The sequence below is a fragment of the Pleurodeles waltl genome, chromosome 4_2, assembly GCF_031143425.1.
Source record: "Pleurodeles waltl isolate 20211129_DDA chromosome 4_2, aPleWal1.hap1.20221129, whole genome shotgun sequence".
NCBI classification, from domain to species: Eukaryota; Metazoa; Chordata; class Amphibia; order Caudata; family Salamandridae; genus Pleurodeles; species Pleurodeles waltl.
The window spans coordinates 692,420,037-692,441,912 of NC_090443.1; the positions used below are offsets into that span (position 1 = coordinate 692,420,037).

Here is a 21,876-nt window from a genome sequence, read left to right on the forward strand (position 1 = left end):
AAGCACGCTACCAAGTGTTGCATTATTTCTTATGAGATTTGTAGGAAAGTACCATCTTGCCTGGCATGCTACCCCTATTTTTACTGTATGTATGTTTGTTTTTGCCTGTGTCACTGGGATCCTGCTAGCCAGGACCTAGGTGCTCATAAAGTATTCCCTGTAGGTGTTCCCTGTGTGGTGCCTAACTGTATCACTGAGGCTCTGCTAATCAGAACCTCTGTGTTTATGCTCTCTCTGCTTTTAAAATTGTCACTGCAGGCTAATGACTAATTTTACCAATTCTGATTGGCACACTGGAACACCATTATAATTCCCTAGTATATGGTACCTAGGTACCCAGGGTATTGGGGTTCCAGGAGATCCCTATGGGCTGCAGCTTTTCTTTTGCCACCCATAAGGAGCTCAGACAATTCTTACACAGGACTGCCACCGCAGCCTGAGTGAAATAATGTCCATGTTATTTCACAGCCATTTTACACTGCACTTAAGTAACTTATAAGTCACCTATATGTCTAACCCTCACTTAGTGAAGGTTAGGTGCAAAGTTACTTAGTGCGTGGGCACCCTGGCACTAGCCAAGGTGCCCCCACATTGTTCAGGGCAAATTCCCTGGACTTTGTGAGTGTGGGGACACCATTACACATGTGCACTACACATATGTAGCATCACAATGGTAACTCCGAACATGGCCATGTAACATGTGTAGGATAATGGAATTGTCACCCCAATACAATTGTGGTATTGGGGAGACAATTCCATGCATCCCCGGGGCTCCAGCATAGAGCCCGGGTACTGCCAAACTAACTCTCTGGGGTTTTCTCTGCATCTACCGCTGCTGCCAACCCTCAGACAGATTTCTGCCCCCCTGTGGCCTGGACAGCCCAGTCACAGGAAGGCAGAACAAAGGATTTCCTCTGAGAGAGTGTGTTACACCCTCTCCTTTTGGAAATAGGTGTGAAGGGCCTGGGAGGAGTAGCCTCTCCTGGCCTCTGGAAATGCTTTGAAGGGCACAGATGGTGCCATCCTTGCATAAGCCAGTCAACAACGGTTCAGGGATCACCCCAGCCTTGCTCTGGCGCGAAACTGGACAAAGGAAAGGGGAGTGACCACTCCCCTGACCAGCACCTCCCAGGGGAGGTGTCCAGAGTTCCTCCATTGTGTCCCAGACCTCTGCCATCTTGGATGCAGAGGTGTGAGGGCACAATGGACAGCTCTGAGCGGCCAGTGCCAGCACCTCCTGATAGGTGCTTACCTTTCTCTGTAGCCAATCCTCCTCTGAGGGCTACTTAGGGTCTCTCCTGTGGGTGTCTCACCAGATAACGAATGCAAGAGTTCCTCTGCACTTCCCTCTTCGACTTGTGCCAAAGATCCACCGCTGACTGCTCTAGGACGCCTTCAAAACTGCAACAAAGTAGCAAGAAGACTATCAGCAACATTGTAGTGCCTCATCCTGACAGCTTTCTCAGCTGTTTCCTGGTGGTGCATGCTCTGAGGGCTGTCTGCCTTCACCTTGCACTGGAAGCCAAAAAGAAATCTCCCGTGGGTCCACGGAATCTCCACCTGCCAACACAGGCACCAAACTTCTGCATCACTGGTCCTCTGGGTCCCCTCTCATGTTGACGAGCATGGTCCCTGGAACACAGGAGCTGGATCCACGTGTCCCCAACAGTCCAGTGGCCCTTCTGTAAAAAATTTGGTGGAGGTAAGTCCTTGCCTCCCCACGTCAGACAGTAATCCTGTGTACTGCGTGAACTGCAGCTGCTCGGGCTTCTGTTCACTTTTGCAATACTTCCTTCATGCACAGCCTAGCCTGGGTCCCCAGTACTCTGTCCTGCATTGCCCAACTCTCTGAGTTGGACTCCTTCTTCATGGGACCCTCTTTTGTTGTGCTGAATTGACTGTCATGCTCAGATCTTCTGAATGCCTGTTCAGGTGCTTCTGCGGGTGCTGCCTGCTTTTGCATGGGCTCTCCGTGTTGCTGAGTGCCCCCTCTGTCTCCTCTTCCAAGAGGGGACCTCCTGGTTCTTCCTGGGCCCTGGCAGCACCCAAAACCTTCAACAGCGACTCTTGCAGCTAGAAGGGCTTGTTTGCGGTCTTTCTGCGTGGAAACAACTCTGCATCCTCCAGCACGCCGTGGGACATTTTCTGACCAAAGGAGAAGTTCCTGGCATCTTCCGTTGTTGCAGAATCTCCAGCTTCTTCCACCCTGAGGCAGCCCTTTTTGCACCTTCATCCGGGGTTTAATGGGCTCCTGCCCCACCTGCACACTTGGGTGACTCTTGGACATGGTCCCCTTCCTTTGCAGGTCCTCAAGGTCCAGGAATCCATCTTCAGTGCTTTGCAGTCAGTTGTTGTCCTTGCCAGAATCCCCTATCTCGACTTTACTGTCTTTCTGGGGTAGAAGGGTAACTTTACTACTACTTTTCAGGGTCTTGGGGTGGGGTATCTTGGACACCCTTAGTGTTTTCTTACACTCCCAGCGACCTTCTACACACTACACTAGGCTTGGAGTCAATTCGTGGTTCGCATTCCACTTTTGGAGTATATGGTTTGTCTTGCCCCTAGGCCTATTGTCTCCTATTGCATTCTATTGTGTTCTACAGTGTTTGCACTACTTTTCTAAATGTTTACTTACCTGATTTTGGCTTGTGTGTATATTTTGTGTATATTACTTACCTCCTAAGGGAGTATATCCTCTGAGATACTTTTGCATATTGTCACTAAAATAAAGTACCTTTATTTTTAGGAGCTCTGAGTATTGTGTTTTCTTATGATATAGTGCTAAGTGATATACGTGGTATAGTAGGAGGTTTGCATGTCTCCTAGTTCAGCCTAAGCTGCTCTGCTATAGCTACCTCTATCAGCCTAAGCTGCTAAAAAACCTCTAATCTACTAATAAGGGATAACTGGACCTGGCACAAGGTGTAAGTACCACAAGGTACCCACTATAAGCCAGGCCAGCCTCCTACAAGATGTCCCACACACTGAAATTGTGAACAAACTGTTTTTTGTTTTTAAAAAAGACCCCTCACCCACCAGTTAGTGGCATGCTTTGTTATTGGAGTCCCACCTGTAACAGCTAGCGTGCCAGGGGTGTGCTTCAATTGCTGATTACAGCGGAGCAGGGCTTTTATTAGTTGTTTGTCCCAGATGAGAGAAGAAGTGAATTTAAAATTGACTTATGGTTACCCACCAGTATGGTGTGTTTTAATCTTGGCAACCTTGGGCAAGGGTTAAAAACAGTGATGAATGTGTAGCGAGCAATCAATGAACTTTTACATCCTTAATATGGATCGTCATGTTGCAGTCATAATGTGAAAGCTGTTCAGGGGTCATTATTGCTTTCATCAGGACTGAAAATCTTGGGCTTGCAAAGGCATGCGATAATCACACAGTGAATAATTTACAATTTTGTCTGGGTGTTACTCCATTCGAGTTTCTGTGTGAAATATAAAGAGTGAGAAAGACATCATTTTATACTGTGGCAGACAACACGTTCATGAGGGCAAGGGTACGCTTTCGCCAGGCATAAAGTTCCAAGTAAAATGAAACCACCTAGCCAATGTGTAAAAAAGTAACAGAATATTGCTGTTTGTGGGTCTGCAGAGAAAGACACCTGCAATGTGATATTTATGCAGCACATAGTGAATCAGCATGCACTGCAAAGCAAAATCTGAGGTATGCAAATCAATCAAGGGTGCAAGGAAGTATCTGCACTGTAACCGTTATGCAGCGCCTAGTGAATAATTGTGCAGCGTGGAGTAACAGCATGGTGACACATGTGGCATGCATCGCTTATGACCATATGGTTCACAACATTTAAAAAGTGATAAAGCACACAACACAGTGTGAAAGGAATATGAAAACATACTATAATCACATACTTCTTAGTCAGCGACTCCTTACACCATGGATGCTCCAAGGGGGCGAGCCCTATAGTCACACACTGATAAGAGTCACATGCACAATTAGTGGTCCTTCCTTCTGAGAAAGGCCAGGGAACAAAATACAGATACTCTGCGCCCCAGCCTGCACTTACATTTTCAAGGGTAATCACCTGTATCAGTACCTACATCAAAGCCTCTGGACCTCAGTAGCTTAACTCAGCCCCAAATCACTCTCAACTAAATATTCAGTGGGCTGCGACAAAGCCTTGTGTGCACTTGAGTTGCTTCCTAGTCTGGCGCTCTTAGTATGCGTCACATGCATGTGGGCGTGGCCATGTCGGGGGTGTTATTGCAGCACCATGGCAACCAAGGTCAATGCATGCTGGAAAGACACCATGCATCCGTAGGACAATCAAAACATATCAATTGAAGGGAATGACTAAATCAGGGGGACATGTGTTACTCTTAGAAATTGAACGCAAGTTAGGGGTACCCTTTGCCTGTAAACAGAGGGTAAAGGGGTATTTTTAATTACATGGAGCTGCTATATAATTAAAAAAATATAGAACAAAACCTATAATATTAAATTCAGATATATTAACAGAGGAGGGATTTCTGGCACGAGGAGTAGAAGGTGTAAAGATTTTGAAAATAACGACAATATGGCCAAATAGTTTCTCTGAAACTTAAAGAAAAGCAGAGTAAGAATCCTATTGACAGCATACGAAAAGCCCATGGAAACATTACTCAGGATAAGACTAAGATAATTTCTATATTCCAAGATCACTATGAGTAGCTACATTAAAAGGAACAGCTGACCACTAAGGAAGAAATGTCTAAATACATAAATTAATCGGGAGTTCAACTAACAGCAACTGCAATGTGAAATATTAGTGACTCCTGTCTTCAAAAATGAAATGCGACTGGCAAATAAAGACTTACCTTTAGGAACCGCAGCAGGTCTGGATTGCATGCCGATTGAGTTCTATAAAAGCTTCATATCATTTTTATTACTTTTTTCAGTGAATCAGTTCAATAGAGGACAGCCTACAAATGCCTATATAGCAGTATTCTGAAAAACAATAAAGATCCATTGAGCTGTGGATCATTTTGCCCCATTTTATTAACTTATAGTCATTCACAAATATACACAAAAGTTATAGCCAATCAGATTCCTCCCTTGATTGCCAGGTGGGTCGATCCCATGCACCAAAGGTTTGTACCATAACATAATACCATCTTGCATAGAAACTTGGCAGTATCAGTTTTCAGTATTGCATCTGTACAGGGTATACCTGCTAGGGTGATCCTCTTGGATACTGTCTTAATTGTGTCTTCTGCTTCAAATGGGTTTCAGAAGAACATTTCTGAAAAGAATGCAAACTTTATATAAAGATCGTACTGCAAAAGCTATTAAAAAACTTGCAATTATAGAGGTACCCGAATCAGGAACCTTATAATAAAAGGATACAACAGTCATTCTCTATATCCCTGGTTTACCTCAGTGATACAACATGTAACATCTCTTTGAGCAGATAACGTGGCCATTTCCACCTCTGATCCAACTGTATCAATACCAGCAACAGAACTAGCAGCAAAACGATTTGGCACGATGGATGGCTATTTGCTCAACATGAATAAGATTCAGATCTTTTATATAAAACTCCATTTACTAATGATATTTGATATGAACATTACTTTCATTAGGGATCCAAGGCCTTTGCAATGTTATGAAAATTATAATTTTCCCAAAATGTTTATTGCTTTCCCTGCACTTACCCCTTGCCGTCCTAAAAAATGTATTAAAAAAATTGAAAGGATATGGTCTTAGTTTATTTGGCAATTAAAAAAAAAAAAAGGCGAGTAATTACTCAAATACAACAACCCTATGCAAGTGTGGCTGGGATTTCTAGAACTGGGCATGTTTTTCAGCAAGTTATCTCAGTTCATTGGTCTGTCAACTACTATATAGCCATTCATAGATCAAAACAACATTTTATTTCCAGTTCCCATTTTTTTCAAACCCTCAAACTCTATCTATATAACATCAATTGGACTACCATAATGAAGAAATTACTGCTCCCAAAATTTATAATTATATATCTTTATGGTATAATCCATATTTTCCTAGCTTTTTCAATGACATATTTGTCCCACTCTGGGCTTGCTCGCAATTACAAACTCTGGGAAAATTAAATGCAGGACAAACACTTCACTCCTTTGATACATTAGCTACAATGTGCTGTGTTCCTTGCAGTTGATTTTTGAGTATCTTCAGACTTAGTGATATCTCATAGGTAACCCTACCCCCTTATCAGTCTAGAGCCAATCCCATATACTTAAAACCTAGCTTTTTCAGAACATAGGAGAATCATTGGAAGAGTCTGTCGGCCCCTCCAGGAGAAGCAGCCTAATGACATGATGCATTTGGCTCATCGCTGGTTGAGAAGATTATCCAAACCAGTTCAAAGTATGGAGATACAACAAACCAATGCTTAAAGTCATAAATTCGTAAATATCTCCTGAATCAAAATACATCAATGCAAATTTAAACAGGATATATTCTATATTCCAAAGAGGTTCTCTTGGGTTTGCTGATCTGATTTCAAATGCTCTTGCTGTTTCCATCTAGTGCTGATACTCTATACATCTTTATTAAATGCCATCTAATTGAAAGTTATTGGCATGAGGTTTTGCAAGAAATTGGCAGACTATTTTTGTACCAAATAATTCTGCCTGCTCCCAAATTGATGGTACTCGACTCTTCTGAATTAGTCCAGCAAAGGTTTGTTGGAATTGCGTTTAATTACAATCCTCACAAAATTGAAAAAATAAAAAAATTATGGCTTCATAAAAATCCACCACAGTGAGGGAAAGGTGGAATCAATTGATTGATATATGTCGGATGGAGGTTGCCATAATCCCACACAACAGCATTTCGAAATTGTTTGGGAACCTTTGATCTATTTTTTAAACACACTGTAGTGATAAATATCCTTATAACGAATGCACTGAAGTATTCTTGACATTAATGAATATTGTACCACTATTTTAATCTCTTTATGATATCTTGTAACACCATGAATTTTTTAGCTGTACATTTCTTCGGTCCGTATTAATATCCTAAAAGAAAATAGAAAAAATACCTAAAACTCAAACACTTGACTTTGAAGCATGTTTTCTGTGATGAAACCCTGAAATTATGGAAATGTCGACCACTCTGCCCCTGAAAAGTAACTACTCACAACCTTTTCAAAGATAAACTAAAAACGTTTCTGACAAGAACGTTCTTTCAAGAAGATAAATTGTTTCCTGCCATGGTCAAACTGCCTTGTGTTACATGAAAACTGATCTGATGAGGAGTTAACAGTGTCTAGTGTCAGCATGGTATATTTAATTTTATGTTACCTCCATTTTGCCTTGCAAAATATCACATGAACTTATGATTAGCATCTGTTGCATGACACATCTTACGTATTATTTTCCTTGCTGTTTGCTTTACATTTTTATGAATCTCGAAGAGGCCAGCCTCCATTTAACAAGGGCATGTTACCTGTTTCAGATTATAAGTGATTTACAAAATGCACAATCTTGTGTTTCTGAAAGGAAATTACTGCTGGATACTTGTCAGTACTGTATGCCTGATTGTTAATGGTCTTGCTCCCGCCTTTAGTCAACAATGGGACATTTATACTTGTACGTTATATATGTCTCTCTTATATTGCGCTCCATCTTCCAGCAGCCCACGCTACAGAAAACCGTGCAAAAATAAATTAGAAAAGTGAACTAGGTATTAGTGCTACCTACAGCAAATAAGAGGTTACATCATTTATCTTTCTTAGTAATAAACCAGTAAAGTCCTTAATGCCCATACGGAATAAAGAAAACGCATTGTAATTGCTCATTTCACACATGGCAATTCATGACTGGTGATCTTTGTCTAACCTTGACTTTGCATGGTTAGCGTTCTGTACATATCATCAAGATGTATTTGGTTTTTGCAAACCATAAAGACAAAAAGGATTAGCCACATGCTTGTAATTCAGTCTATCCAGACCAATGATTGGTGTTTTGGATGTAGTTCTGACAATATGCTAGTGTCCTGTATGTAATCTGTGTTCTAGATGATGTTTTACTATTTTGTTCTTAATCCAGATGATGCAGTAGTGTTTTGTTAATATTTCAGATTATATATTTGTGCTGTGTACGAGATTTGCAGACAACCCGAAAATCACGGGTGGAGTGCTTGCATTAATTTAAAACACTGGTGATGTCTCTAGCCGCATTCTAGTTGTCTTTGCCAACTATGCCAGTCTAGACACAGGCCTGCCGTCTGTTATTCAAACGTGGTTCTGCTCCACTAACTACAAGCCATTCTGAGCGACCAAGACAGATCCCATACAGCTGGGGACACAAACACCCAAGACAAGTTACAGGTTGCGTGATTTATCAGTGAGTTGTTGCTCAAATCCAATGACTCTGTGATCTGGGAACTGATGTCTGGTTTACCCATCACACTTTGGTTGGTCTCTGTCTGGTGTAGCACATTAGGGAGAAAACTATTGAAGCCCGAGTAATAAAAGTGGCTGTGATAAATTCAAGAATTGCACTTTTCACTTTCTAGTTTCCCTGTAAGGCATCCAGACAATGCATTGCTGTTTTCTTCAGCAATCTCAAGTAAGAGTCAGTTTTTGCTGCACCGATCTCGAAGATCTGTGTGTTCTCTAGGAAGAATTAGCGAAAGTAATACTTTTCACTGCAACTCAGAATTCTTTATGCTCTCCAAAATAAACTGGAGAAGGCGCATTTGTTTCAGTGGTAAACAGGCGAAGATGTATTTCATTGAAGGAAAAACAAGGAAAATATTGTTGCTCTCTTTGATAAACTGGATGAAACATTAGTGTTCTCTACAACATACTACAATTTATGAATTGTTGACTAATAACATTTCCATCATACTTCATACTTCTTTAAAGTCTCTAGGCCGAGGAAACTTGTAATCTTTTGAGCTGGAGGTCTAGAAGAGGGGTCTATCCAGATTCTCAGAGAAGGTGGTGACGTTTGTAATGACTGTTCAATAGTTGTTTAGAAAGGAGAGAATATGTTTCCAATGATGGACTGTGGAAGCCCAGGCATCAGGGATTCTCAGGACTTTGCTGTATAATGAGAGCAACCAGTTGCATGTGCATTACAGAGTATACACAAGCTAACCAATCTCATTGAGTAGGTCCCATCTTTGGAAATCAAAAATGTCTGCACTTGGCTCTTGTTTCTTATTATGAGGTAGGCTTACTCCTCTGAGCAGAGTGCTCCATGATAAATATAGCAAAGGTGTAGTCCGAACAAAGATCCATTTTGGAACATACCTGTCCACCAAGCCTGACCAAAACAAAGGATGTAGGTTTGATGCTCCTCAATTTAACAATAGTTTTCCACTTTTGTCACATGCGTCTAGCCTGCATTCATGGGCGACAACAAGCCCCCAGTGCTGGCAGTTACTGCTCAAGCCATGAGAAATGACAACAAGAAACAAGGATACCAGGTGATCGTGTATGCCGACTACCACAGCTCCAAGCCCCAGATCCAGGCCTATGCAGTGGAAATCACCGGCTCCAGCAGATGGCGTGCGTGTGCAAATGCTATTGTACTCAACTCTCATGAAGCTCAGGTGAGGCAACCACATTTAGCCAGAGGGAAACAGAAGCTAGGGACGAGCAACATATCCTATGTATTTATTACGTTGGCTTTAGTGTATGACATTTCTTACATTATGATGTAGGCTTCTCTGAAATGGGGTCAGAATTGCCAGGATTACAAAATTGCTGCGAAGGCTCAAACGGGTCACTTCGGCAGCCAACCAGGCTTGAGGCTGAAAGTGCAGTGGCCAAAAATCCCATCGAAACTGAAATCTGCTGGAACATGGTAATCTTTATTCATTATATATGGCAATTTACTGATTGAACATTAATCGAAAACGCAAGAAGTTATATAATCTGACGTAGCCATCAGGTTTAAATAGGAGTAGCAATGTAGTATCTCTCAGTTCAACTTGAAGTGTGAATAGTGTTAAACAGAATGTTAGGTTTTATGAATAGTTAAAATAAAACTGACAAATTCCAAATACTAATCTGTTACTGCAATGTTCAATACCAATGAAGTTTATGTCATATTCAGCCACAAAATTCGACCGATTACTCAAAGAGCCTAGTGATTTTGTTCATTAAGTTAGTTCCCACTAACATTAACATTTTTGCTTTACCTGGAGGTTATCTTCAGGTTTATTCAGAGCCTTTTCTCTTGGGCATCTTTAACGACTTGCCTTATGTGTGAACATCGCAAGAAACTGGTAGGAAAACAGGTCTCTTTACACACTTTTCAAAAAACCCGACTAATGTCATTATTAAATTAACTTGGCACAGCAAGTCATGTACGTCATACAGTGACAAAACACTCCACTGTTAACTGTGTTTAACCCAAAAACACATGCATTCAGTTGTTTCAACATGCACTAATATCCTTCAAGGCTATAATCACTGCAACATCTTAGTCTAGTTTAAGTTAATCACAATACACACCTAATCATAAAAATTATGTTCACACATACAACCAATATGTATTTGTCTCATGTGGGGTGCATGAATTTAAGAAATAATACTTATTTTTCATTAACAGACCTAAAGGCTGGATTGGGTGTTTCCTCTAATGGGGAATAGGCACAAAGAAATAAAACAGTAAAACACACTAAGGATTGTTCAGAGTACCAGCCTACTGTTTGGGTTGAAGCCCTTAAGTGATACTCAGTTTACCATAAGATCCCTAGACCATAGTGGTGTCGCCACCAACCTATTTAGGGTGGTGCGGGCATCACTCATAATTCCAACTGGGACCACCACGCAGGACTGATATGCGAGACCATGATGGGCCTGGACAGAGAAATCGCACAGAGGTCCACACACTGAGATAAAAATTGCACTGCATTTCCGAGACCTTATTTTGTTCTTAAGAGCAAACTTCCACTTGGGAGCTTGTTTTTGCAAAACAAAATACTTTACTTAACAGGCACATCAAACATGGTGCCCACTTATCAATGACTCAGTGGCTTTGATGGAGCCTTCACTGCAGGAGATTTATTGAAGGCACAGGAATCTATGCCTGGCTGGCAGGAATCTCTACATCTTTTAGTTTATACTCTGCCATGAGAGTGGAGGCCATAGTCTCTGTTGACCTGGTGGTCTGGCAAGCCATTTTCTAGACTCTAAATGAGGCCCATATTTCTTACACACTCATAAGGGGGACAGGCAATCCTTAGGAACTATCTAACAAGTCAGTTGTGGAACTGAGGCAGTGACCAATGCTGAAATGTGGATGAAGTGATTGTCAATGGCTCTAAAGGGACAGAGCATACCCTTAAAGGATTGAAGGAAAGATTGCAGGTGAAAATAGGCTGAAATATATATACTGTAAAATTTCAACCATACATAAATGACTCCTACAAATGTATTCAATTAGGCTGAGGCACCTGTTAAAGAGTATCGTCAGCCATTTAAAATTCTTATACAATGTAGAAAAACATTATGTAAACTTTAACACCTAATTCCAGGGTTCCACTACAGGAGTAAATATATATCAAAACGATTGTTTTATCAATTATACAGGGCTGCACAGTTTGTCCCAGGAGCTGCACTCATGGCTGGATTCTCTGAAAAGTTGAAGAAAAATCCCTCTAAGCAAGCAACGTTTATCCTGTCACTAAGCTCTCCAAGAACCATTGATGCTGTTGTGCAGGTTCCAACGGTAAATGTTACAGTTACTAACAGTAATACTTTTCTAGCTATATAAAGAACGGGCCCATCAATATTTGATGACTTCTTCTGATTCCTTTGCAGCTCACACTTTATTACAGATCCATTCAGCTCCCACTTGAGATCCCTGCTGGTCATCCAACCCAGGTCTCAGCCATTCAGGCCCCAAGCTGGAATATTTTTACTGAAGCCCCAGGCTACCTCCTGGACAACATAAGAGGTAAACGCCTAAGAGTACATCTATTTATCTATCTATCTATCTATCTATCTATCTATCTATCTATCTATCTATCTATCTATCTATCTATCTATCTATCTATCTATCTATCTAAATATGTGTATGTATATGACTTTGCACTCAAATAGCAATATTGTGATTCACATCCATATGCATGAGCTATAAGTCTGCAGTACATACATGATTTCAAAGAAGCAAAGTGTTTGAACATGGATGTCAGGTGTAGCAACTTCCACAGTTGTTGCTTTTCCCACCTTGGTATCCTTGCACCTTATTTGATACCTCTGGCCTCAAGTATCATGAAGACATTGGAGGAACATAGCATAGTTTATTTTCTGTCATTTCCATCCTAACAATTCCTCCACTTCGTCGTCAGCAAAACAGGCAGCTGCTGAGGAGCTAAGTCTTGGAGAAGAAGGGGTCAAATATGCAGTGAAATCAGGTTTCAAAAAATGAGTCCAATACTACTTGCATTATCGTTAGACTGTGTCCTATTTTTAGGGTTTCTGTTTTTCTCACTGCACAGTGCCCATATAAAATTCTTTGAGATTGTATTTAATATTTATTATTTCTTAGGTCGCTGCACGGTTTCCAAAAATAGAATTACGACTTTCAATGGTGTTGCTTTTAACTACTCGATGCCCAGAAGCTGCTACCATGTCCTGGTCCAAGACTGTACTCCCGAGCTGAACTTTCTGGTAATGATAAAGAAAGTGGAAGAGTCTCCAGACTTGAAGGCCATTAATATCAAACTTGGCAGCTAGTGAGTATTTCTAGTATTACAAGCTGAACATTCAAACGTGTGTATATGTGGTCGTAGCTTTAGATGTTCACCTCCCCAAATCAGCAGAAACTTTTTAATTGTGCGTTTTATTCCATTCCATTATCAACTAATAATAATTTTGATTATACAGACTATAGAGGTGGTTGACTCCATGGTTGCCAACAAGTTATGTTCTATATGAAACATTACATAGAGCACTGTGTTTGAGCTTTTTCGAACATCAATGTCTTCTTGAAACAAATGATGGCCTCTGTGGACTAAGTTGATGGTATTCATGTAGCATTGAAATCAATGTCTCTACTTAATTACAAGGTGTCCCTTTTAGAAACTGTGTATTGACATAAATGTTTTCCGTGAGGATGTGTGTCAGAATGTGACAGAAAGCCCCCAACAAAAATGTTGTGTCCTAACTACTGAGAACCAAAATATCCTAATTCCTCATCCTTGATCCATTAAGATACGTATTTGTGGGTCAAGAATAGCAAACCAATACTTATATACTCATCTTCACAATAATGTTGTAGTTGATGTTTTGCCCACCATATGTTTGAAGGGCAAATTTTCATGCACACAATTCTGGCAGTTTACCATGCAGCAAATGCATGCAGTACTCACAGAAATATAATCTCACAACTTGTTTTTAGTTGTTCAGATATGTCTATTTACCGCAAGCTCATGTTAATCCAAATATCTTTCTGAACACAAGTCCCTTTCTTTCATAGCAGGTATTATAGAAGAGAATGTCAAAATTTAAACTTTCAGAAGAGCATAGGACTGTCATGGCAAATTGTAAATGTAGAGCCATGCCTACCTAGCAACATCATTCTGAATTGGAACCAATAACTAAAACTAACAATATCAGAATCACTATAGCCTTACAACCCACCACAGCAAGGGAGGGGGCATTTAATGGTCGGTATAGCCTGCTATGGCAGGCTCCAAGGCTATTAGAACATTCCATCCCTAAAGGGCAAAATGTTTTAATTACTAAAACAAAGGCCTCACAGAGCTTGAGGGGGTTAAATCCCCTTGAGCTCTGTGAGGCCTTTGTTCACAGCAACAGCTGCGAATGACAACTTTGGAATGTTGGAGCTACGGGCTTCTACCAGCCATTAGAAGCCCAGAGCACCCCATTGTCTTCTATGGAGCTCCCAACATTACAATGTTCTAATAAAATACTCAAGATTTGTGGACAGTTGTGTCCTGTATTGTGCCAGCACCTCAGTGGTGATACCAACCCCCACCTTAAATTGCAGGTCACTGTGCCCAGGTCTACTCATCAGGTGATGAGCATGTCTCTATTGAAAGAAGTGGTTAACATTTTGCAGATTACAGCAGTTATTCTGAACAATATAGATGTCCAATAACATTTGTTTTATTGAACATCCGACTTTGGTCAGTGGTTAGCAAAGGACTACATTACAGTTTACCTGGATGGTTTTGTCAGTCTCCACCAAACGAGTTTGCATCAGAGTGGACTCCAAGGATCACCTGTCCCCTTAACTAGATTTACTGTTATTTAAGGATAATTGGCAGTTTTGTCAGCAGTGTCATCTGTGAGATATGAACTATGTACTATGCCTCCTGAACTTCATACTCTTGTAGTAGGAGCTGTGGACTGAGAGACTATTTTGATAATTAAAGTTAAGGAAGATTGTTGTGCAGCTAGGAAATCACAGTGAGGACACATTCATCCAGTATATTATCTTGTGAATCACACCTATCCAACTCTGAATTTGGGCCTTTGATGAGCACTAACAGTGTAACAACATATTCATGGACCGAGGGAGTGAACACATGTAACTAGAAGACTGCAGTAAATAAATGCTTGTTACAACTAATAGAACACTGCATTTTATATTGGCCAAAACACATCTTATCCCCAGAAAAACATATCAAATTACCAGCAGTGACTTGAAAATAAGCATGCAGGCAATAAGTATGTGATGCAAGTTGGTTCTTAATGCGGATCCAGTCTCTGCAATCCTGCCCATGCTGTCTACTACTTTACCAGAGAACAGGAATGTTGTGTGGGTGGTGGATAAAGTCTACCTTGTGGTGCAAAATATTATGCTGCTCTCTTAGATCCTGCATCAGTCTGGCACAGTGTTGGGAATGGCCCTCTCTGCAGGGTCATCCCAAAACGTTTTGCCTTTTTCCCTCTACCTTTTGCTGAATTCTTTTTTGTTGGCCTTAGGACTACCACTGCCAAACAGGTCTAACGTGCTCTCTCCCTAAAACATGGTTTGACTGGTATATACCTAATTGGCACATTTAATTTAATTGAACATCCCTAGCAAAAGTACACTACAAGTGCCCAGGGCCTGTAAATTAAATGGTACTAGTGGGCCTGCAGCACTGCGTGTGCCACCCACTTAAGTAGGACTTTAAAACATTCCCCAAGTCTGCCATTACAGCCTGAAGGCAGTGTTACACACCTATGACCATACCAGCATGGCTTTTAAAACCCCTTGCCAAGCCTTAAACATCCCTTTTATTACATATGTCAACCCCAAGTAGAGCCTAGGTTGCCCATAGGGCAGGGTGTTATGTAATCAAAAGGCAGAGTGTGTACTTTTAAGTTTTATATGTCCTAGTAGTGAAAAACTCTCAAATTCATTTTTCAGTACTGTGAGGCCTACTCTCTCATAGGATAACTTTGTGGATTCCTTTTTACAATTAATTAGCTGTAATTCCTGATTGTGAGAGGATAGACTTGTCATGTTAAGTACCTATGAATTTATAAAGATAAATCCTCTTTAATGGTAAAGTTGGATTCATCATTGCAATTTTGAAAATGCCAATTTTAGACAGTTGGGATTTTCCTGCTGTTAGCCCTGTGTGCCTGCAGCTTGTCTTCAATACATGTCTAGGGTGGGCGACAGCTGGTCTTTATGCATTCCCTCCAGACAGCCACACACATAAGAAACTTAAGTGTGACTTATTGACAATCCACATGCTGATGGGCTGTCCTGAGCAGGCTGCGAGGGAGAAGCAGCATGCACCCTCTCACTTACTCCTGAATAGGCTGTGTCCTGTCCCCACACAAAGGTCTGCTTAACCTCAGGAGTGAGCCTGGAGACAGAGCAGGAAGGGAGGACCTCCGTGCCCTTCAGATCTCTTCTTTGAAGTCTCCCCCACTTCAAAGGCAACACTGGGTTTAAGAACTGGCCCTCTGACCCTACTAACTCAGTACACTTCTCGATCTGTGGATACTCTACCAGGTAGAAGGACTGCTATGCTTCTGAAGTGTTGCCACTCTGCTGGACTGCTGCTCTGGAAGAACTGCATTCTTGCTGTGTTGGCTTGCTGCCTGCTGCCCACCTTGCCTGGGTGAGAAGGACTGGACCCACATCATTCGATTCCTACACTCAGAGTGACTCCGAGGTCTGGTCTTATTTTTTTCTGAAGACTCAGGGATGCAAAAGACTTTAATCTCACCTGCTACAACACCTGGACTCTGCCATCTGTGAGTCTTGCCCTGCCAAGTGGACCCAATCCAGTCCTTGGAAGTGGGTATAAAGTGCTGCTGCAACAAGAATCCACCCATCAATGCTGTTGCACCGCTCAAAACCTGTGCATCTCCATCCATACATTGCCTCTGCTGCAAGGATTAAGTGCATCACATCACCAATGACATGACACACCGTCTCCATTTCTGACGCATCTCCAACTTTGCATGGCTCAGAGCTGATGCATCGCCTCCATTCTAAGGATCGGTAATGACACAACCTCCCCTGCTCCTCACATCTCCGTTAATGTCAACCCAAACAAGATACTTTGCAGCAGGCGAAGGCTAGAACCTGATGCGACCCGTGCTCTATTGCGGTTGGCCTAAACTTTTGGAATAGAACCATTCTAGTGCAACCAGATAGCCCCGGTTGGTGCTTCATGGTTTTAAGTACTACATTTCAGTTTATCCTTTAAAAATTCATAACTCTGGGTTTACTTATTGGACTTTAGTCCTTTTGGTCTTGCTTTGTTCATTAAATTAAGATCTTTTTTCCAACCATGTGTAGTTTCTTTATCTTTGGTGTGTGTACTGTTTTATTGTTTACATTGCTGAACAAATAATGTATACGTTGCCTCTTAATTTGAACCTGACTGCTCCGTGCCAACCAACCAGGGTTTGAGTACAGGTTAATTTAGGGTGTGTTTGTGACTTACCCTGACTAGTATTGTTGATCCTGCTTCAGCAGGGTACTTTCGCCTGCCAACCAGAAACCCAATATCTATCACACAAGTTCTTACTTCTTTCTTGGGAATTTGCAACAGGCCTTTATAGATTCTTTGAGTTTCCTGAGGTACAAATCAGGCAAATACAGATTTTCTCCAAATTGAATGCATTGGTGACAACAGTGAATGCATAGGTGACCACACATATAGTTTTACAGAAAATCCCTATGATTTTACATAAAGCCCCATGTGTCCATTAATTACAAAGTACAGAGCCCATCATGCAATCAGAAGTGAGGGTTGTACGTACTGGGCTGTACACTTGTCATAATATGATGTATGATTTCTTTGTAGCTAGGAAAAATATTAAAAAGCATACTTATGATATGTTCTTTATTTTCTTTAGCGATATTGACATGTACCCTTCTGCTGACTCCCTGAAGCTGACAATAAATGGCAGTGAGGTGAACAGCCTGCCATATGAATCACATTCTGGTAGGTGACAGAGTTTTATTGGACAGACCAATAATCAAATAATCATTTGCATCAAGAAAATCATCACTTGCTTCTATTAGCAGATGATGCTAACTGTTTATATATGTTGCACACTTTTATAACATCAATAACAACATCAGAGCATAATGTTCATTTAATGTTCTATAAGAGTTGTGCAGTTTGTCATTGTCCTTTTCTTATGAGTCAGTGCATTCAAACCCTCTTGTGACCCTTTCTTCTGTCCTCCCAATCATTTTCTAAATTCTGCTTTCTTCCCCTTCTTTCTCACCTGATTTCTATAAAACCTGAAATCAGTCTAGAGTGGGCAAAATGTAGTGCTCTGTACAACATCTAAAATACAATGAGTAGATTATGTAGATTCCGACTCACAATGTCCAGCTTTAAAGCATATATCAGATTTTTTAGAATTGCAAAGCAAATCTTGGAAATTAGTCTTGGAAATTCATGACAGTCATACAATTCCAAGAGTACCCCTACTTCCAAAAATGTATTCATCTGGGTTTTCACCATCCAGAAAATGAAATATGCTTGAGTAGCCATGAGCAAATGTGTATTTTCCGCTTTAGCATTTTTGGAGGGGAGCATTTGGAGACACATCTAGTCTGGCCTGTTATGCTTCTATGAAATATTGGAGTATTCCATTCCCTTTCCTGTGCCAGAAAGGCACTTAAACTTGTTTGTAGTAGTAGTAGCTTTTCATACATGTCTAGGATGGGAAGCTAATTGCAAAACATTAAGTCCATTTTGCAGAGCACTCCTCTGTATCACCCTACTCCATTCTCTAACTTGTCAATTTTTTACAGCCCCTGCATGTTTGCTTTCGAAAATCAAAACTGCACACAAGAACCAAGCTTTCCAGAGTAACCATGCTTTCTTGATGAAAAAATAAGTAATTGGTTACACACCTGATTGTATTCTTTTCAGTCTTCCTAGAAGCATTCAATAGTCTATAATTGTTTTGTCACTTAAAATGATGGCATTTTTAAAGTTTTGAACAATTATTTTTTATGGATGATCCTGGTGAATCTATAGCACAGATCTATATTTGAATTTAATTGAGGATTTATTAGACAGGGCTTTCTATCTTGATGGCATGGGAAGTGTGTTTCAAATAAATTTGTTAGGTTTGCTGGGTTGCAATTCAGGAACTACACCATGAGTGAATTCATGTACGTATGGTACCAGAAAGTCAACTTTCAAATATGGACATTCAAATAAATTGTGACCATAAATATAATAAATTTGTGTACTGGATATTCTGACATGCAAACACAAAAAACATTTTCCCTTTATTATTGAGACAGGCCTAACTTGAGGTTTAAGTCATCACAATTTGTTTTGTAATTATTTTGACCACCTTCTGTAAAGACTGCATAGTACTTGCATATCAATAGAAAGACCCCTCGTGAATAGTAAGCAGGATTATTAGGCAGCTCGTTGAATTCTAAATAAACATTTCAAAACAAATATATATGTGCAGTATAGTACATGATAAGAGAAAGTTACAAAGCAGGATTCCCTCTATTTTCCAATTGCTTAATAGAGATATCTCTAGCTTTTCTCGCTTCTAAGTCTAATACTGTTTGACCTATGCAACTTATGCTTTACGGGACATTATATAGTGTCCTGTTCTTTTCGAATTCAAACACAGTACACTTCTTTTGATTCCAGAACCCCATTTGAAGATTGAAAAGGAGGCTGATGGCCTCATCCTGATTGCACCTGACTTCGGCATTGAGAAGCTTTATTACGACAGAGTCACATGCCAGGTATTCTAGTCATTTAACTCAATGCATGGTTGGCTGTACTGACAATATTACACCATGTACATCAGAAGTCTCTCTTACTACTTTCTCATAAAGGTTAAACCAGCTTTGTGGATGAATGGCAAGACCTGTGGAGTTTGTGGTCATCATGATGATGAGCGGGAGCAGGAATATCAGATGCCAGATGGATCAGTTGCTAAAGATGAGGAGAATTTTGTCCAGTCTTGGATTACTGAAGAGTCATGTACTGTTCGCCAGTGATAGAAGGTTAAGACATGGTAAGCTTACAAAATTAATTCATTTAAAGATTGCAACAACTCCAGCATCATCATCATAGCATGATCAACATTGTCAAGATATCAACTCTACCCCATAGAGTAGTGGAGAGTCAATCAATGCAATAACACACATCTACTCTCTCAAGTACTTTTTCCCAAATTGACTATACTATTAAACTCTATGTTATTACCTAATATAATAACTTTAAATATGTAAGCACATATCATCTTCAATTCTAAAGAGTAATTAGACTGCCACAATGCGGATGTAGTTGTTTTATTGGTCGGCGTTCAATATTTTCACAATGTAACACCTTAAATGTTTGCATATTTCTAATGATGTAAAGGAAGACTTTCAGTGTGGAGAAAGTTCTGAATCCAGGAAGAGAAGGGCTACCCCCCACACACAACAAACACATACACACTACCACACACATGAATATGAACACATACATAAAAACACTGACACACTCCACCATTAAAATGACTTTATCTGATCTTTGCCAGTGTCGCCAAACATTGTACAAAAAGTAGTTCCAAAAAATGTCTTTTTTCAAAAAATCTGGAATGGTAATGTATGTGACTATGACCTGTACATCACTTTGCTTGTAATTCATTGTACCCATGTATGAGTTGATCACCCATTCCAAATAGATCAAACACAATAAAGCGAAGAGCTGATGGTGCCACAACACAGATAAACGAGCAACTCCAGGGAGTTTTCTGCTTCTTTGGGCTTTGTCTCCGATGTTTTGCCCTAAGTCTCCTCCAAATGACTTTATATTACTTAGGTACTTATGCCTAGGTGACCATAGGGAGGTGGCATGTTCCCCATGGCAGAGAGATTAATGTTTGTTTGACTGAAATGAGCACCTATATACGAGTCAGGAGAAGTTCACCTATGTATAGCTGATAAGTTGTTATGATGGATTAAGGAAATGGCTTCATCTAGGTAATTCCAATGGACTTGAATGTTTACCTATTTTTCTACCTGTGGTTCACCTACTCTTCAATTGAGTAGGTGAAAATGTAAATGGGTTTTGGTCTACTTGGCTTTATATTCTTGAAAGAAATGCACTATTGGAAAATACAGGGTAGACAACCTAACCTTATTTCACTAAAAAGTACTGTTTGCCTAGCTTGAAACTATTATCAAAAAGAAGTTACGTAAAATAGGAATCTGCATCAAAATCAGGATTAAGACTTTGTCAAATTATTGTTTAACTGTTTGGAATAGGGGAAACTTGCAAAACTATCAAGTATTTCACAGTTCCGAGTTGTGCAATCACATTACAGTAAATGTTGCACCCTGTGGTAGAGGATGTGTTAGTACCTTACCAAATATTTAGATGCACAATTATGCCATTGGTATTGTCTTAGCATATTCTACTGATAACTTTGGATCTTGCAACTCAAAAAACAGCATACACTTTATGCATGTGTAATAATATGTTGTGCAGATATTGATACTGCAGATAGTGGTAAACACTGTACATGCTTCAGCATTAACCTTGCTGTTCCATGTTGATAATATCACTCTTTCTATCTAGATTCTACTCTGACATCTGCTCATGGTGGGTAAAAGGCAAAGATTTGATTGACACAAAAGAATGCTGATGTGAACAATTATTAAGAGCTGCACAGAACAACCAACCAGAGGATACGATTTCCACAACAGTGTGCAATTTTAAATTATTCAGAATTGACCTCAACATGTGATTTAGCAATCCAGCTATACAATGTTAAATTCCTGTTAAATGTTAAATATAACATTTGCAAATAAACAATCCATTTGTTCAAAAACAAGTCCAGGACTTATTGTTTCATTTCAGTTAGCAAGATATTATTGTGTGAAAAATAAATTTGATCTTCTCTGGAAAAAACAGTAGCAATTTAATTAAATTGTATTGGCGCTAGAGCTAGTTGTGCAGCATGTGATACTGCACCTAAGGGATGATCAGCAGAATAACATAAAATCAAGATAACATGTCAAAGCTTTTTTTTCTTTGTGAAAATTGCTGTCAGACTGTCAAATACCAGACATACTTTCATTTTACTGCTGATGCATTTAGAAAACAATGTGTTTGTAAAGTATTCACTGCATAGTTGAGACATTCTATACCCTTATTACAATTAATGCAACCATGTGTAAAGCCAGATTGTATTTGGTGTCCTCAAATATTATATTATTTCCCCACATAATTATGTTAGACGTTTCTGTGGGTTTTAGGTTTTCAGTATACTGGACAGCAGCATTGTAAACCCACTTAGCTGCCACAAAATTATTTGACACTGAACAGCTGGCTAGTAGTCAGTTTCTGGCTTTCCAAGACTTGATATTGAAGGTTTTAGTTCTTCTTTAGAAATGGGGGGCCACAAATGTAGATCTCAATTCACAGAAAATGTCTTTGAAATCCCAGATGTGTAAA

General features: G+C 40.1%; 1 protein-coding gene across 2 annotated transcripts in view; it reads left to right on the forward strand.

Moving 5' to 3' along the window:
- Nucleotides 1-21,245, forward strand: part of LOC138293201 (vitellogenin-A2-like) — a 79,166-nt gene extending 57,921 nt beyond the window's left edge. For both annotated transcript variants that reach the window (XM_069232288.1, XM_069232289.1), the window contains 9 exons: nucleotides 9,343-9,555; nucleotides 9,667-9,809; nucleotides 11,543-11,681; nucleotides 11,774-11,909; nucleotides 12,504-12,690; nucleotides 17,294-17,382; nucleotides 19,075-19,172; nucleotides 19,266-19,447; nucleotides 20,998-21,245. In XM_069232288.1, coding sequence (XP_069088389.1) covers nucleotides 9,343-9,555; nucleotides 9,667-9,809; nucleotides 11,543-11,681; nucleotides 11,774-11,909; nucleotides 12,504-12,690; nucleotides 17,294-17,382; nucleotides 19,075-19,172; nucleotides 19,266-19,430 — 1,170 coding nt within the window. In that variant the 3' untranslated portion in view covers nucleotides 19,431-19,447; nucleotides 20,998-21,245. The remainder of the gene's footprint in view (nucleotides 1-9,342; nucleotides 9,556-9,666; nucleotides 9,810-11,542; nucleotides 11,682-11,773; nucleotides 11,910-12,503; nucleotides 12,691-17,293; nucleotides 17,383-19,074; nucleotides 19,173-19,265; nucleotides 19,448-20,997) is intronic.
- Nucleotides 21,246-21,876: the final 631 nt, after the last annotated feature.